The following is a 16728-nucleotide window of genomic DNA, read 5'->3' as shown; positions in this document are numbered from 1 at the left end:
CTGATATCACTCGGATATGGTAAAAGAACTACAGAGGTTACAGAATGAAACACGAACGCACTTCCCTCTTGTAACAGTTCAATTCTCCAGTGTGTATCCTATTCCCAGTTTAAATAAAGGACATGGCAGAGTGAGTGACAGGTAAAAATACTGCAGTGAGCAGGCTTGCGTGCACATCAGAGGAACTGGAAGGGGCGTATGTGTTGGGAAGGGGTATTCATTGTGGTTGGTTGAAATACACATAGTTCCCTATTGGATCAAAGCGGCCTCTCTGAGGAGCCTGCGCCCTTTTACTGTTTTGTTGAATAATGATTTACGGTTGCACGAACGGAGGCGGGGAGGTTTTTTTTTTGTTTTTAATTTCATCATCCTGCAAGATATAAACTGTTTTGCAAAGAGCCCCGCATCCACGTCACCTTGGCAACTGCAACGTGTTTTTGCCAGGCTGTCCAATGTTAACAAGCCAAAGCCTTGCTCAGGAGAATGAGGTTCACAATACAATGCAGGCAGCGGCTCGAAGCAATCAGGGCGGTACATCACTACTTCTGTCTCGCAATCGGTCTCTTTTGACTTCCAGATATATATATTTACACACACATAAAGAATTAAAAAAAAAACAAGTAGACAACCGAACAGAAATTCCTTTCTTGGTGTGAGCTGCAGTGATGAATGGCTGCTGAAAGCCCAGTGGTTTGTCTAATTATAGTTTATCCAGCTGGCCTATTGGTTACCATGCCTTGTTTAGCATCAACCTCCTTCCCCCCACCCCACACAGCTCACTCTCATAGCGGAATGCAAGGGGACATGTTTGTACCTCGTTGCAATGCGGCAACAAATAAAATTAGCGCACAGGCGTCCCAACTCCAAAGCAATTGCTATTTGGATCCCTGCACTCCGCCTTACTTAGGGATGATGATGGTTTGAAATTCTGGATGGCAGCATTTTCTTTCCGCCCTCCCCCAGACCGGTTGTTATCGCTGGGTGGTGAAAGCATGAAACGAGTTGTGGATAACACATTTGTTCTCCTTGGGGCAAGGAGCGAACAGAACGGACAATTGTTCCAACATCTTGAAGGGCTTCTGGCTGGAAACAGTGTACTGCATGTACCGGCAAGGAGATACAGCTGCTGGGAACAGATTTCAAATGATTGGCATAAGAATGTGGGGCGCGAGAGGGGGAACCAGGAGAAGTCATTGGTACAATGTACTTTAGTTCAATAGTAATTTTCTGAAGGTTACACTTTTGAAAAGGAGGAAAAAAATTAGCTAGCACAAGCACTTTGGGCCGAATGGCCTCGTGTACAGAATCGTAGATTGATGCTAACTTTCTTGCACTGATGTGAACACATAGGAATCTCTTGGCTAATGTACAACTTGTGTTGGGTCTCATGGTGATCATAGGATTTGAAGTGCCCAGGGCTGAAATGTTCTCAAATCTTGGAAACTGGTATATGGAATTGCTCTTTTTTTATAAAAAAAAATCCGTTCACAGTGGGCATCCTTAACTAGGCCAACATTAAGCGCCCAACCCTAATTGCCTAGAGTGGAATTAAAAGTCAGTTACATTGGTGCGGGTCTGGAGTCACATTTAGGCCAGACCAAGTAAGGATGGCAGATTTCCTTCCCTAAATGACACAGTAAATCAGATTTTTTTTTCCTCCAACAGTCGACGGTAGTCAACATTAGAGCCAGGTTTTTTTTTGGAAATTCAAGATTTTACTGAATTGAAATTTGACCATCTGACATGGCGGGGTGTGCCCAGAACTTTGGCCTGGCCTTCAGGGTTACCAGTCCAGGCTGGAAAATACATTCATCTTTGAAAACAATTTGCATTTGTATAAACTCTTTCATAACTTCGGGGCACTCCAAATCTTTTTCCAAAGTAGTTTGAAATGCAGCCATCGTTATTGGTTTGGGGTGGGGGTGGGGGTGGGGGGAATTCCAGGTGTGTGATATTGAAAGCTCACAGCCAGATGTATTTTCTTCTCTCTCTGTCAACGGTCCATAGGAAATTTACATCTCTGAAGCACGGAAGGATAAATAAACCAACTTCTCAAAACATGCCCACATACCTTGGCAAACGACAGCTGTTTTTGCAATTCTTTTCTCATGCAGTAACATGCTGTCTTCCGCATCCTCATGCTTTGTATAATAACGTGTGGGTGTCATATGCGCGCACACACAGAGCCTCAGGGCATTGACGGGTTTCTATTAGTGCTTGTCTGGTTCCGCTTTTCATTCAAGTTTCAAAAATACACCCAAGGCGATTTGACTTTTTTCTAGTCACGATACCAGCTCCAACTTCTTGCCAAAAACAAAGACACGCTCCCCAAAGCACCGCGGGCAAGTGATGTAAAATGTACCCTGTCAGTTGTGATTGGGTCCGATTAAATTGCACTTATTCTAACGTCTCTACTGCTAATCTGCAAGAGGCCGGTTTGGACTTGCCAACATTGCAGAATGTAATTGTGTATTTTCCACAGCTTTTACTTCACGGCTAGAATGCTGATGCAATTCTATGTCCACCGCTCCGGTTTCCAGGAAGGAGGTTAGTGCTTTGTGCTTTGTTACATACTTTCTGAAGTTCAGGACTCCCTGCCTTGGTTATTCTATCAGAGCGCACCCATACCAGCCCTCTCGAGATAGCATGTGATAGTCCTCAAGTGAAACAGCAGTGCCAGCAAACGCCATATTTTCAAAAACACACATATCCTCACTGTCCTTAAACGTCTTACCTAAACCTTAGCCCACCCCCCACTGTGTGCGTGTATGAGAGAAAGAGGTGAAACAGCAGTGCCAACTAACGCCATATTTTCAAAAAACACACATACCCTAGCTGTCCTTAAACCTCTTACCTAAACCTCCTCCCCCCCCCCCCCCCCATCTCCGAGATAGCCCCCTTGGCAAGTCTCAAATATTACTCCGCTCCTACACAAGTCCCTTTGTATGAGGGAACTCCATTGCTGGGGCTTGTGCTGCGTTTTACAGCTCAAATGAAGTTCAACAAAGGTAAACAATGTAGGGGATGAAGAAACTATTTTGCAAAAAAAAATAGTGCAAATAAGCAGCTTAGAGCTGGTGTAAGCTACAAAAGGAATTGGACGAAGATTGGGAGATCTTAAACGGGAGCTCGCTATTGTTTACAGATTCCACCAATAACCATGGAATACCAGTAAGACCTCTGGTTACTGGGAGAGAACTTTGAACTCGTCGGTTCTCAGGAAAACATCATCAGGCTACAAGAAATACCAAATGACTTTCCGACAGCACGTGTTGCTTTCTGCTAAGATTCCTTGCGGATACAGTCAAGGTTAACTGCAGGAGACTGAGAGCTGGGAATGTTGGAAGCATAGGTTGGATATTGAACTGGACATGTTGGTTTGCATTTATTGTCCATCCCTTTTAGGAGAAAGATGCAGAAGCAGGGAGAGTCTAGACCATTAGAATACTGCTCCCAGGTGCCAAAGACAATTTTGCACTGATTTGTAAACTGGGCCACACCATATTACTATTTGGCTGTGTTGCTGGTCAAATACTTGATCCCAATTCAGTGCTAGAACTATCTATTGAATGTCAGATCAACATCATGCTCAGCGGAAACGGATGAGAAATTGTGAATAAACATTTCACAAGAAGTTGGAATTTTTGGCAGTGTCGAGTGGCAGTTTGTATGGGAGAGGCTGTTGTGTTTTTGGGATGGATTAATAACAGAGGTCTGTCAGCACAAAATGATAAAGCCCATCATTGCCATGCCCACTGTTCAAACCAAATCCAATTAATTCCATTATCTTGTTCTTTCCCCATAGCTCCAGCAAGTATTTAGCCAATTTCTTTCCTAATTGTTATAGAACCGGTTTTCACTCTCCTCTCCAGCAGTGCATTAAGATCACACAACCAATTTCTTTAATATTTAATAAAATCAGATAATAAAATGGTACAGGGATCCCTCAGAGCAACAGAGATAGGAATCTGGACAAACACACCCACCAGTAATAATCACTCCTCATTCGGAGCTGTTCACATTTACATGAGAGATATCAATTATACTCTGAAGTCCAAAATGCAAAGAGCTAGGCTGATTGAGAAGCAGCAATATCACAGTGACTCAATGTTCAAAGAACAATTACAGTGGGCTACCTGACCATTTTAATTCAGGGAAGGATTCTCCAATCTGCCATACTATTGTACAGAAATTGATTTCACACACTACTTCCTTGCCCTTGCATAACTCTACTGGCATTTCCGGTCTTCCCCCTCTGAAAGATTGTGAATGTTCCAGGAAGAGTGAGAATAAATTTAAATTCCCCGAACTGAGCATGTCATTGTTGGCTAAGGGTAGCCCAGGACATGGAGCAAACAAGTATCAAATGGAGTCGAGGCATAGATCAATACTTGACCTGATTAAATGCTGGTACAGTTAAGGGGGCGAATGGCCTCTTCCTGTTACTATGACCTGAGTCAACACCGTGAAAATATAGTCATGCTTAAGCTGACTAACACACCTCTCTGAACTAGATCAACCTGTCAACTTGTAAGCTGATTCTGCTAAACATGCCTAATTATTTTTCAGAAATTCCTCACTGACTAGTAATGCTGCACCTACATAATACAGCCAGTGCAACGCTATCTTAAATATAAACACTATTGTATAGGAGGAAGCAAAGAGACAGAGAAAACCAGTAAATGCAGCCTTGAATAAACAAATAAAACATTTTGAGTGTACATGACCTATCTTCTTGTCAGTGAACTGAGCGACCTGCATTTCCCAAACAACTTACAACAGCAGCAATGGTTGTCTCACTTTGAGCAAAATGATTAAAAGTGCACCATGCCATTTGGGATTCAGCACATGAGAACTTATGGTCAGCTCTCAAAGGGGTAAAAAAATCAAGAGCAACCACTTGAATCAGCTGTACCCAATCTTAAACTAACACCTCAAAAAGCTGCCATTAAAAGCCTAACTTTTGAACATGATTACAACACGGTATGACTGTAATGAAGTGATTATGAATACTGTTTTAAAGGAAGTGTAGGTGGGTAAGCATCAAATCTCAAAATGAACGGAAGATACCTTACCCGCCCCTGCTACTTTATATTGAAAACAGACAATTGCCTTAAAAATAAATTAATTTCTTGATGCAAGGAAACATGGGGTGGGAGGAAGGGAGAAAGAAAGAGGAAAGGATAGGAGTTGAAGTGGTTCTTATGTAACACTCTCTGCTTCAACTTTGTTTCCCTCCATAATTACTGTCCCTGCCTCATGCAAATCTTGAGAGGGCGCATTTGAAAACAAAAGTTATCATGGCAATTAATTAAACACACCTCAAATAACAGGGTTCAAATCAACAAATACTGAATTTGGATTTGCAGATATCTGTGGGGATTTGAACAGGCTCACTGCACAATATGTTTACATCTCTTTTCAAGACCAATATCTCATTGAATTTATTGAAAGGGTGACTACCTTGGTGGGACTATAATTAATTCTTTGGATTGCATTGAAGCAGCACGGTGTGAGTGTGACGAGGAGGCGTGCTAGCACCACATTGTACCCAGAACAAAAGGCATTTGGGTGACTCAGGGATTCCAGGAGCTGTCATCTGATCAAGTATTTAAAAGCTGAATGATTCCACATCTCCAGCTGAGAATCAGGAAGAAACGTGTTATTCTGCAATCACAGCGACTGAATGATGATCTGGCAAAATAACTACCTTCACCAGTGAATTCTTTTCTAACCCAAGCTTAGGTTTGGTTTGATGGGTGGAACCTGTGATTACCACAAGCTAGTCCCTTCACCATGACACCATTTATTTATGGACTATTTTGAGAATTGGGGTCATAATTTGTCACAATCTTCTATGCTTAGCTATACGGACTCACTTGTGCACATTCTGGTAGGTGGAGGAAGGGAGCAAGTGGAAAACAGATGTTCAGTGTGCATCTCCCATGTTAATGTTTCATTAAAACATTCATATCAACAAAAACAATTCCAGAAATCCTGAGAAACAACACAATTGGGGAGGGGTGTAAGTTGGGGTATATTTTGTAATTACGTCGTGTTGGAATAGCAAGTCACTGCCCTCTCCCTTGTGTCTAGCACTGAAGCCAGCAGGCACTGATCAACGGGATTAGAAACTATGAATGTACATCTGAGATCAGTCTTGTATGTCAAGGGAAGTCACGTGGCTCTGCCTTACTGCTGATGCTGCAGATTCCCTTCCCCCAGCACCCCACGAACTACAGTGATGCAGCAAAACATGCAACAAGCATCATTTGTTTTATTTTTAGAACAGGTTTTCTTACAAAAAGATGCAGCCTTTCCCCAACTTTAAAAAAGAGCAAAGTTTACTTGCTTTCTTCTAAAAGACATGCAAAGCCGTATTTAAGCGATACTTTGATTTTCCTGGGCACTGTAAATATCAGAAATGAACCCTTTCCTTTTCTGGCAGTATTGTGGCTGGTAAGTGTAAGTGACAAAGTCATTCTCAGCTGGGTCCTGGCACAGTGATAAATGGAGTCTTTGTTAAAAATTTAAATTGTCTGCCAAAATCTAAACATTGAATTACACCAAACAAATAACATAGCTGGATGGGGAGGGGGGGTAAACACATTTATTGTAGCCAACTGTGCGTGTGTAAGTGTAAGGGTGGGGGGGTGGGGGGGAAGAAAAAAAGAGTAAGAAAGAGACCAACAAACAGACAAAGATGCCTTAGGCATTTCTACCACTTCCTGAGTAGTTGTTACGCAGTCAATCTAAAGAACAAAAATCGATAGCCAGACAACAAGAATCATGCCACTAAAGTCAAAGTACATGCATGTTGTCTTGCACTGTGCTTTTCAATAAAACAGTAACGTCTGCAGTTTTCAAGGTCACACCATAGCACTTTTTCACTTTATATGTATATATAACCACTCCCTACTGTACCCAGTGACATCACAATGCTCACAACACTGTCAATGTGCTCCCGCTCCACCCCACTCAAGCATTACTCATTTCAAAAGGAAGAAGTAATCACAGACGCTAACAAAGTATTAATAAAATGCCAGAAAACTGTATTTGGCAATTTTAACAAGTGCATACAGGTACAACTAGAAGCATTCAGTTTTTTTTTGCCAAGTGCTCTGAAAGCAATGTTAGTCACAGTCTACATTAAACAGTTACTGTCACCAAGAAAAAGGCCAGTACAGAAAGATTTTGCCAATAATGTATAATAATGATTTACATCAGAGAGAGAGGAAAAACGATTATGAGTACATACCTTCTTAATCTTCAAAAAATATAGAAACACAATGTATTGAAAATCAAAATTGTACAGCCATGTTTATGTGTTGAGTATATACAATTAAATCAGTTTTTTGGGATTTTCAAGAGGGTTGTTCTCTCTTTTTTTAAAAAAAAACACAAACGCACAAACGTGAATCATGGGTCTCTCTCCTTTTTTACTTTGACGTCTCCAGCGAGGATGGTGGCAATCTCTCCTTGCATGAAAGCCCAGGGCACATTGGAGCCAACCAGTGGGCACTTCTCTCCACTGGGGCAATACACCTCGCCTGTGGCTCCCTGTTGCTTGATACTCTCCCTGGAGCAGGGGAAGCAGAATTTGTGCGAAGGCACCGATGGGCACTGCACAAAGTGGGTGTCCTCCAAGCGTTCGTGGCATAACGTACAACAGAGTGGCACGCTGCTGGGCACCGAGGAGTCTGGAATGTTTGGCGGGTGGACCGGCTCGATGCCTGGGTGAGGGTTACCCGCCGGCGCGGCTCCATCCCGGTGACCCATCCGCCTCTGGTTGAGGGACGATGGCGAGAGGGGGCTGCTGCTATTGCGTCGGGTGGTCGAATGGACCTGTCCAGCTTCCTTTGGCGAGTGCACGCTGCCCGCATTGTCTGCCACCAGAATCAGGGCGGCCATGGGAGACTGTCCATTCTGCCCGCCGTCCGGCGGCGTGGAGTGGGGGGATGGCGAGGGGGCATAAGACGCTGGTGTCATCTTCAGCCCGTCGGAGGATATCAGGGGCCAGGGCTGCCCCTCCCCGTTGACCTTGCTGCCAAGGGGTGGCCCAGTGCCTTCTGAGTCTGGTTCAGGCGAGGCTTTTCTTTTGCGACCTCCTCGGGTACCTGGTGAGGGAGGAGGGAGGAGTGGGAGCGAGGGCATGTCAAATTAAAGGCAGTTTGGCAACAGAGATAAACAACAATAGCGGGAACCTTACCAAAACCTAAACGCACACTCATTGTCTTGACTGCCTTTGTAGTCAAGGCCACTTCCCGGAAGTAGCACGCTGCTATCACAGGCCCGATGGGCCGAGCGGCCTATCCCTTCCAAAAATAACCCTCTGCTCGCCATCACACCCCACCCTCCTGATCCGACCTTCACCCCACTGTGCTTACAAACACAGAGAGAGGGGGAGTCAGTTAGTTCCCAGGAACATGCAAAGGATGCCCCCCAACCACCTCCCCCACCTGCAGCAACTTTGTGCACTGGGGTGTTGGCACAGGAGAGCCGAGAGTGCTGCACTCCTGTAGCGCCTACCTGACTTGGCTGCAGCCGCCGCCGCCGCTGCTGCCGCCGCCGCCGTGGCCTCGAAGGCCAGGACCCGGCCGTGCTGCAGCGGGTGCTCCTTCTTGAAGCGGACATCGAAAGGCGGGTGCCCGGCCAGGCTCATCAGCGTCTCCTTCACCGTCTTGGGCTTACCGGCCCAGTCCTCGACCCGGTTCTTGAGGCTGTCGGCCAGCTCTTCGGCTCGGTGCTTGCTGCTGCAGTCCTTGGCGCTCGCCTCGTGTTCCGGGGCAGCGGCGGAGGAGGAAGAGGAGGCGGCGGACCCGCTACCGGGCCGTTTGTTTACATCCAGGAGGCGACCGTTCACACCGTGCGGCTGCGAGGACGAGGAGGAGGAGGCGGCGGAGGACGGAGTAGGCGGAGGAGGCAGAGGGTGCGAGCTGCCGTTCACCATGGGCACCAGGCTGGGGAGCGGCGGCGGCGGGGCGCCCCTCCTCGAGTTGGGGCTCTGCCGGTTCAGCTCGGGCGGCTCGTCCGCCCCCTTGGCGTAGCCGTTCAGCAGCGAGCCGTTCTGCCGGGCCGCGGCCGGGAAGTCCAAGCGCGGCGGAGGCCGGTCTGACGCCAGCGGGTAGCGATCCAGCGGCCGGGGCGGCCCCGAGGAGCAGCCGTCCGCCGGGTGCACCAGCGGCGCCGAGCTCTCCTTCGCCAGCGCCGCTTTGGCGGCGACCGCGACCGGCCCCGGCGAGCGGCCCTCCTGGAAACCGTGCGCCCGCTTCAGCTGGCGGGCCGTGTCGATCACGAACTCGATGCGGTCGGCGCCCTCGTAGTTGACGCAGCCCCGGCACACGGGCTCGGTGAAGTCCCAGATCATCGCCCACGGCATGCGGGGCAGGTCGCACAGGTAACAGGACTGTCTCCGGGTGGAGGCGACCGTGGCGGACGACATGGCGAGCGGCGCCTCCAAGATCCTCTTCTGCCGTGAGTTAGATCTGGAGGAGAGATGTGGGTGAGGAGGAGGAGGAGGAGGAAGGGGGCTGGGGGTGGGGAAGTCTCCGGCTCACCGTGTCGCACCCGCTGCTCTCACAGTCTGTGGGTGGGTGTGTGTCTCACTCTGTGTGTGTGTGTGTGTGTGTGTAATGCAGGGTTCGCCCTCCGTTCTCTTCCACCTTTTCTTGCTGACTATGCAACAATCTCGGTGCAACAAAAAAAAAGATACAGTAACAATCCAACAACAACAACAATAACACGGCGATGTTGAGAGACAGAGAGAGAAAAAAACAGAAACAAAGTATCTACACGAAATGGTTACTAAGTTGCAACTTCATGGCAGCGGCAGCGCCTGTCCCCGGAGCGCGCGGCCCGGACTCACTCACTCTCTCTCCCTCTCACTGCCCCTTCCTCGCTTGCCCCGGCCTGACGTCACCTGTCAATCACTCACCCCTCCTCCTGGGCCCAGTGTTTCTTCGACAGCCGCGCATGCGCCGCGCAATCCCTTCAACAGTGTGAGGAGATGGAGTGGACCTCTGGTGACGTACTGCCATTGTCTTTGCCCCTCCCCCTCTCTCTCCCCCCCCCACCCCCTGCGGGGGGGGGTGAGAAGGTAGAGGTGCGCATGCGTCCCTCCTCTATTCCTTCTCACGCTCCATATCCAGAAGAGCTCCGTTTACCAACATTCCATTCGGAATGCCAGGGCGGCCGGCGGCGCGCACCACCACCCCGCATCCGAGGCGCGCCACCGGCACCCGTGCATCGCTAGCTCTGCACGTTTTATTTTAAATTCTTCATTTTGCAGCAGCGGACTGCAATGCAAAACAAACAACAAGAACCCCGGGGCCAGCCTCACCAGGCGGAAGCGCCACTCAGTGCAAAGACAACGCCGTTGAAAAAAAGAAAAACGCGCGCGTGCACACACACACACACACAAGACGGCAGTGAAAGGAGATCCTGAGTGCACTGCAAATTCGTGATTCAACCACTCTAAAATTAGAAGCGGCTGTCATGAATGGGACTTTTTCTTCACCCCAACCCGCCCCACACAACCCCAATAAATAAAAGTGCCAAAATGCAGATTTTAAAAATACTTTTGTGTGCTTTCCTCCCCCTTCTTTCCTCACCTGGCGGGCTCGCCTTCTTTAACCCTTCAGGGGCTTCTTGCTGCATTGCTCCTGGTTGTTTGCATTAACCATTTCCGAACAAAAAGCCTGCAATGGAAGTGCATTGGTGAGAGATTGGTGTGCATTTTGTTAAATTGAAAAGCGCCCTCCCTCCCTCATCCGTCTCATATTGAGGGGACTTTAAGGTTCACATGAAGTTCTGGAAATAATTTGCAAAGTAAAACTGACGGCGGGGGGGGGGGTGAAGCGTGAACATAGACTAATTCTCTGTACTGTCTGCACATAGTACAGCCCAAGATGAGGTCAAGGTCCGGTTCCAATGCCCTCCTGTTGATATTGGAAATGTCACAGGAACCTCTGCCAACTACATACTGCAAGCCTTTGACTTTCCTGTGTTTTCTTTTGGCACTGCAAATGAGGGAGTCTAATTGTGCATCAACTGTAGTTGCAAAAAGAAACAACCCTTACCCCCATTTTGTTTCATTTTTGGTAGATGCTATGCTCTCTGCGTACGGTTTGCACATTATTTTTGCTCTCGCATAGTTTCGTTTTTAAATACGCAGGGGATTACATATGGTGCAACTCGCGGCTGTTGCACATCATTATTATTTGAATCCTCTTGTCAATGGTGCATTGTAGCGTGTTTACAACTTACAGGGCACTTCTGAAGATTCCCCTTCTAAATAATGAGCTCATTGCAAAATGTGTCATCAAAAAAATTACTCTGGCGCTGGCGGGGGTTGGATAAATGTCAACATTCAAGCAGAAATGCCGAACATTGCGCGCTACTATTTCCAATGTAATGTCATTAATTCACAAGTGGCAAACCATTTTGTTTTAAGTTTTTGAAGGACGCGGATTGTAAACACGAAAAAAAATAGTTTATTTAATGCGTAAGGAGGATAACTTAAAAAGTCAACATACGCGGCTTGGATTTTGATAATAAAGTCTGTGAAACGACTGAGTAAGCAAACAGTGAACACATTTCCATTTTAAGAAATGTGTGCTGCTAAAAATGTGTGGCTATTTAAAACAGCAGCTGCACATCCAAGCGGGCTTCAATAAAAGGGAGTGTTCCCAGCCCGGACGGAATTTCACATTGGCCCCAAGGTCCCGTACTTCCCGCGGGAGCCTGTGCCCCACAACCTGAGCCGCCTCCGAAATTTTAACTTTGTTTCGTTTAGGGAGGTGAACAGGAGAGCCCTGTACAGACTGCTGCTGCACACCGTCCACCTCTTCTCCCTCATCCACCGTCCGGACACGCCTTGGCGTGCCCATTTGCCACCGGGCGGTGGGGATCCCCAGTGGAGGGCTCTCTACGCGGGAGTCCTCCCCCTTTCTCTCGGGGATCTGGGGTGGAGGGTGCTGCACGCAGCAGTCCCCTGCAACCGCAGATTGCGGTGGTTCACGGACTCCCAGCCCAACTGCTTGTTCTGTGGCGCTGTGGAGTCCGTGGACCACGTGTATATTGGGTGTGGGCGTTTGCACTCCCTTTTTGATTTTCTGAAAAACCTTCTCCTCTGTTTTTGGCTGCACTTCAGTCCCACGCTCCTGATCTTTGGGCACCCGGTACGGAGGAAGGAGGGCAGGTCTGAAGACCTCCTCGTGGGTCTGCTCCTGGGCCTGGCCAAACTGGCCATCAACAGGTCCAGGCAGCGGGCCGTGGAGGGGGTCGTTAGGGCCGACTGCCTGCCCCTCTTCCGCGGTTACGTTAGAGCCCGGGTGTCCTTGGAGAAGGAGCACGCGGCGTCGACCAACACCCTGGAGTTGTTCAGGGAGAGGTGGGCGCCGCAGGGAGTGGAGTGCATCATTTCTCCCTCCAATTCTATTTTGATTTAGTCCCTACCCTCCCCTTCACTGTTTTGATCACACAGCACTGTCCTTTGATGTGAAGGGCAGTGTTTGTCACTGGCCACCCGGGTGTTTTCCTGTCTTCCTGGTGGTGGAAACTGAATAAAGATTCGTGCACTTTGTGTCTTTCACAGTGTCTTACAAAAAAAAAGGGAGTGTTTGGGGCACATGGGACTTATAGTTTGTAACTTTATAATTACCACGTACCAGTTTGCCTAAGGCAAATGTTAGGGTGGGTTCCGTTTCCCTCTCTATAACAGACTTGGAACAATATGTACATGTTCCCAGAAGGGGGGTTGGGGGAGACTCCCCTCTTTTCGAGTTGCACACAAAGCAGCGACGTTCACAGTTGTGCTCCGAACCGGGTGAGGCAATGCGTAAGAAATGTGCACACACACAAAACAACAACAAGGTCTGGGTGGGGGTTGCTGCTGCTGAGTGCCTGCGATCATTACTTTTCTGAAAGAGGATGTTAGGCAGTTCAGTCACGTACACACACTCTCTCTCTCAGTGCCCAACCCCTCAGGCTCTTGCTCAGCTTGGGCACCCAGCCAAGCTGACAGTGCGCAGGCGCTGTCCCCTCCCCCCGCCTGGCAAAGGGAAACTTGGAGCGGAGCCAGCAGTCATTGCAGCAAGAGAAGCTCTCCCAACAAGGCAATCTTCACAATTCTGCCCTCCCGCTTCCAGCACTGGAGAACCTCGACATCTGCTCACCTCCTACAGATAGCCTGAACTCATGTGTACCGAAATAAGGCATTCATATCACATCAGTACACAAGTATCTTAGCGTATTCATGTAACATTATCAAGGAAGTACATTAGAACAGTTGTGTTGAACAAAGCAGACGACATGAATGGCCTGTTTCTATGTTGTTCATTTCATGAATATGTTTTTATTAACAGTAAATTATATATGTTGCTTATATATAGTACGCCATATAGTGCATAGAATGCATAGCGTCGATATGCATATTAAAATGCAAAGAGTCATCTCTGTTTTGTTATTGTATCAGCTTGCTGTGCAATGCCAGCAATTTCGTTGACAAATAGACACGATTGGCACAATTCACGATCAACTGAAAAGGTTGCGAAACGCCATTTGTTGCATCACACACTTGTCCTAACTGCAGTAGGATTTTCAAGTGTTTGCAGGACTTTGCACAGTTGAGGGGGGGGGGGGGGGGTGTTGCGAACATGCCACGTAGGCTCATTTCTCATCAGCTCTCTCCCTCGTTGCAACAGCAGGAAACAGTGGAAACATCCCCCAGCTCATACTGGTAAATGCAGAGAGAGACAGAGGCTTGTAAACACTATACCGACTCCAGCTGTAATATTGTCGGCCTCAGTGTAATTGAGACGCGAAGATTAAGCTTGTGTTTTGGGATCTTTCTCCTCACACACGAGTAATTCTGTCGAAGCGGTTTGTGGGCGCATGTTTGAAAGCGTGATTCCGATTTCAGTCCATATTTCATTGTTCAGCCACTGGCTTTTGCATCGTGTGTGTATCGGCAGAAGGAATGGCTTCGAAATAAACCAATTGTTTGAATCCCGACTCTTAGTTTAATTACACGAGTTCATACATTCCAACAATGACCTATACCGAGTCTATTTTGTTTTACAAAATGATCAATGTAGCTGCTTTAGGATAAATACACAAATATTTCTGTTCGGAGCTGACCGAAGGAATGGACAGTAAATTCTGTTAGCGTCAAATTCAGGCCACAACAGCGAAGAGACGGCAGCAACAACAGATTCGAGATTGTTTGAATTGATGGGATTATGCATGCTGCTCTGATTTCCCTTTTTCTTTTTAAAAATAAATCCCCTTGGGTACAGATGGGGAAAGAATGATGTTTGAAGACACACATGACTAATTAGCCTGTCTGACTTCATTCCTCTACATCAGCATTAGGCTTTGTTTACTGATACAGATGCAAACCGAATGCTAATCTGGTGAGCGAAACCAACACGTGGTTTGTGCAGACAGCAGATGGGAACTTCTGATATAAAGGTTTTTTTTAATAAAGGCTTTGTAACCCTTGCAGTTCCGGAACAGCTTTGTCTTGGCGCCTAACGTACAGGAGCGACACTTCCCCTATTGCTAGCTGCTCTTTCCTGTTGGAGGCTTGCGGATCATTTACTTGCATGTCGTTAACAACAGTTTTTTTTTAAAATAAAGAACTGACAGGAAAAGGACGGGACCTGTTTTCGTTTCTGTAGCAAGACGTCCATTCACAGCCCTGGGTGAGGTCACTGGTCTGAAGGCGTGGCCGGAGCTCACATCAATCTCTCCGAGAGAATGAACATCCTATCATGCAGCCCTCACTTAATATGTTAACATGAAATGAACCCACAATTTCCTGATTCAGACAAGACTGATGAGCCACTGGCAGAGATATTGATGTCTGGGAACCCTGCATCGCCCGGTTCTATCTCCTACCCAAGATCCACAAGCCTGACTGGTCCAGCCAACCCATCATCTCAGCCTATTCCTGCCCCACTGAACTCATATTCACCTACCTCGATATTGTCCTATCCCTGCTGGTCCAGGAACTCCCCACAATTGTTTGAGACACCACCCATGCCCTCTGTCTCCTCCAAGACTTTCGTTTCCCTGGCCCCCAATGCTTCATCTTCACCATGGACATCCAGTCCCCATACACCTCCATCTGCCATGATGAAGCCCTCTGTTTCTTCCTCTCCCGGTGTCCTCACCAGGACCTCTCCACTGACACTCTCATTCGTTTGGCTGAACTGGTCCTCACCCTCAGTAATTTCTCCTTCAAATCCTCCCACTTCCTCCAGACCAAAGGGGTAGCCATGGGCACCCGCATGGGCCCCAGCTATACCTGTCTGTTTGTCAGAAACGTGAACCACTTCCCACCTCTTCCTCCGCTACATTGATGACTGCATTGGCACCATCTCATGCTCCCATGAGGAAGTTGAATAGTTCATCAACTTCACCAGCACATTCCACCGTGACCTTAAATTCACCTGGACCATCTCAGACACCTCCCTCCCCTTCCTGGATCTCTCCATCTCCACCAACAGTGACTGTCTCAACATTGACATTTTCTACAAACCCACTGGCTCCTCGCAGCTACCTGGATTACACCTTCTCCCACCCTGCCTCCTGCAAAAATACTATCCCTTATTCCCAATTTCTCCGCCTCCACTGTATCTGCTCCCAGGAGGACCAGTTCCGCCACAGAACACACCAGATGGCCTCATTGCCTTCTTTAAAGACCGCAATTTCCTCTCCCATGTGGTCGATGATGCCCTCCAGCGCATCTCCTCCATTTCTCACACCTCCGCCCTCGAACCCCAACCCTCCAGCCGTAACAAGGGCAGAATACCCCTTGGTCCTCACCTCCCACCCCACCAACCTCTGTATACATCATATCATCCTCCGCCATTTCCGCCACCTCCAAATGGACCCATAACGGCCCATGGTGTCAGAGGCAAGGTGCTAGAATGGATAGAGACTTGGCTGTCTCACAGAAAGCAAAGAATGGGAATAAAAGGTCCTTCTCAGGATGGCAAATGGTGTTCCGCAAGGCTCAGTGTTAGGACCACCACTTTTCACTTTATACATTAAGAAACTGAGGGCATGTGCCTAAGTTTGCAGACGATACAAAGATAAATAGAAGGACAAGTAGCATTAAGGAGGCGAGGAGGCTGTAGAAGGAATTGGACACACAAACACATGCATGTAAGTCTATGGGGTGAATTTGTATTTGCAGATACATTCTATTTTGTTCAAAGAGTACACAATCTGCAGGCCTTGTGACATTTTATAAATTCCTACTTTGGAAATAGTCTGACTCAAGATTGGGTTACAGACAGACTCTGACCTCACACCTTTAATGCATTGTCTGAGCTGAGATGTCACTTTTTTTTTATTAAACCTTACGTTATCTCGGGAATGTGCCTTGAAAGAAGTTCTGGGATGTACATTCTAATGAATCAAAATCTGCAACCCCGTTCTAAGTGATTAAAGACTTAACGGCAATCTAGATTTGTGCAGTACGTCATATCAGTTGTATGACACTTTGATCTTTAGCTATAAATTTTTTGTCCTATGATCCTGCCCCACTAGCTTTCTGATGAAGGAGCAGCACTCCGAAAGCTAGTCCTTCCAAATAAATCTGTTGGACTATAACCTCGTGTTGTGTGATTTTTAACATTGTGTCTTTGTTGAGTCTTTGAAAGCTCTAACCAGAGACCTCAGTTTCCCTGGACAGTGTTGCTGATCTTGTTGGTGATG

The 16728-nt window shown here is 47.4% G+C and overlaps 1 protein-coding gene across 1 annotated transcript; it reads right to left on the bottom strand.

Annotated features, from left to right (window-relative positions):
• Positions 1 to 7031: 7031 nt before the first annotated feature.
• irf2bp2a (interferon regulatory factor 2 binding protein 2a) lies at positions 7032 to 12868 on the bottom strand. Its single transcript, XM_087978741.1, has 3 exons — positions 12669 to 12868; positions 8530 to 10697; positions 7032 to 8117 (listed from the first exon to the last, which is right to left on the bottom strand). Exons 2-3 carry the CDS (start codon positions 9440 to 9442, stop codon positions 7420 to 7422), a joined length of 1611 nt encoding a protein of 536 aa, XP_087834867.1. The 5' UTR covers positions 9443 to 10697; positions 12669 to 12868; the 3' UTR covers positions 7032 to 7419.
• Positions 12869 to 16728: the final 3860 nt, after the last annotated feature.

The sequence above is a fragment of the Chiloscyllium plagiosum genome, unplaced genomic scaffold, assembly GCF_037043375.1.
Source record: "Chiloscyllium plagiosum isolate Xiang-an unplaced genomic scaffold, Cpla_swu_hap1 HiC_scaffold_3, whole genome shotgun sequence".
NCBI lineage: Eukaryota > Metazoa > Chordata > Chondrichthyes > Orectolobiformes > Hemiscylliidae > Chiloscyllium > Chiloscyllium plagiosum.
The sequence above is the reverse complement of the archived record's forward strand: the minus strand, read 5'-3'. Positions and strand labels throughout refer to the sequence as shown.

Coding starts and splice junctions, on each gene's coding strand:
- irf2bp2a (XM_087978741.1), bottom strand. CDS start 9,442: ATGTCGTCCGCCACGGTCGCCTCCACCCGGAGACAGTCCTGTTACCTG. Junction 8,118..8,529: donor GGCGGCTGCAGCCAAGTCAG/GTAGGCGCTACA, acceptor CTCCCTCACCAG/GTACCCGAGGAGGTCGCAAA.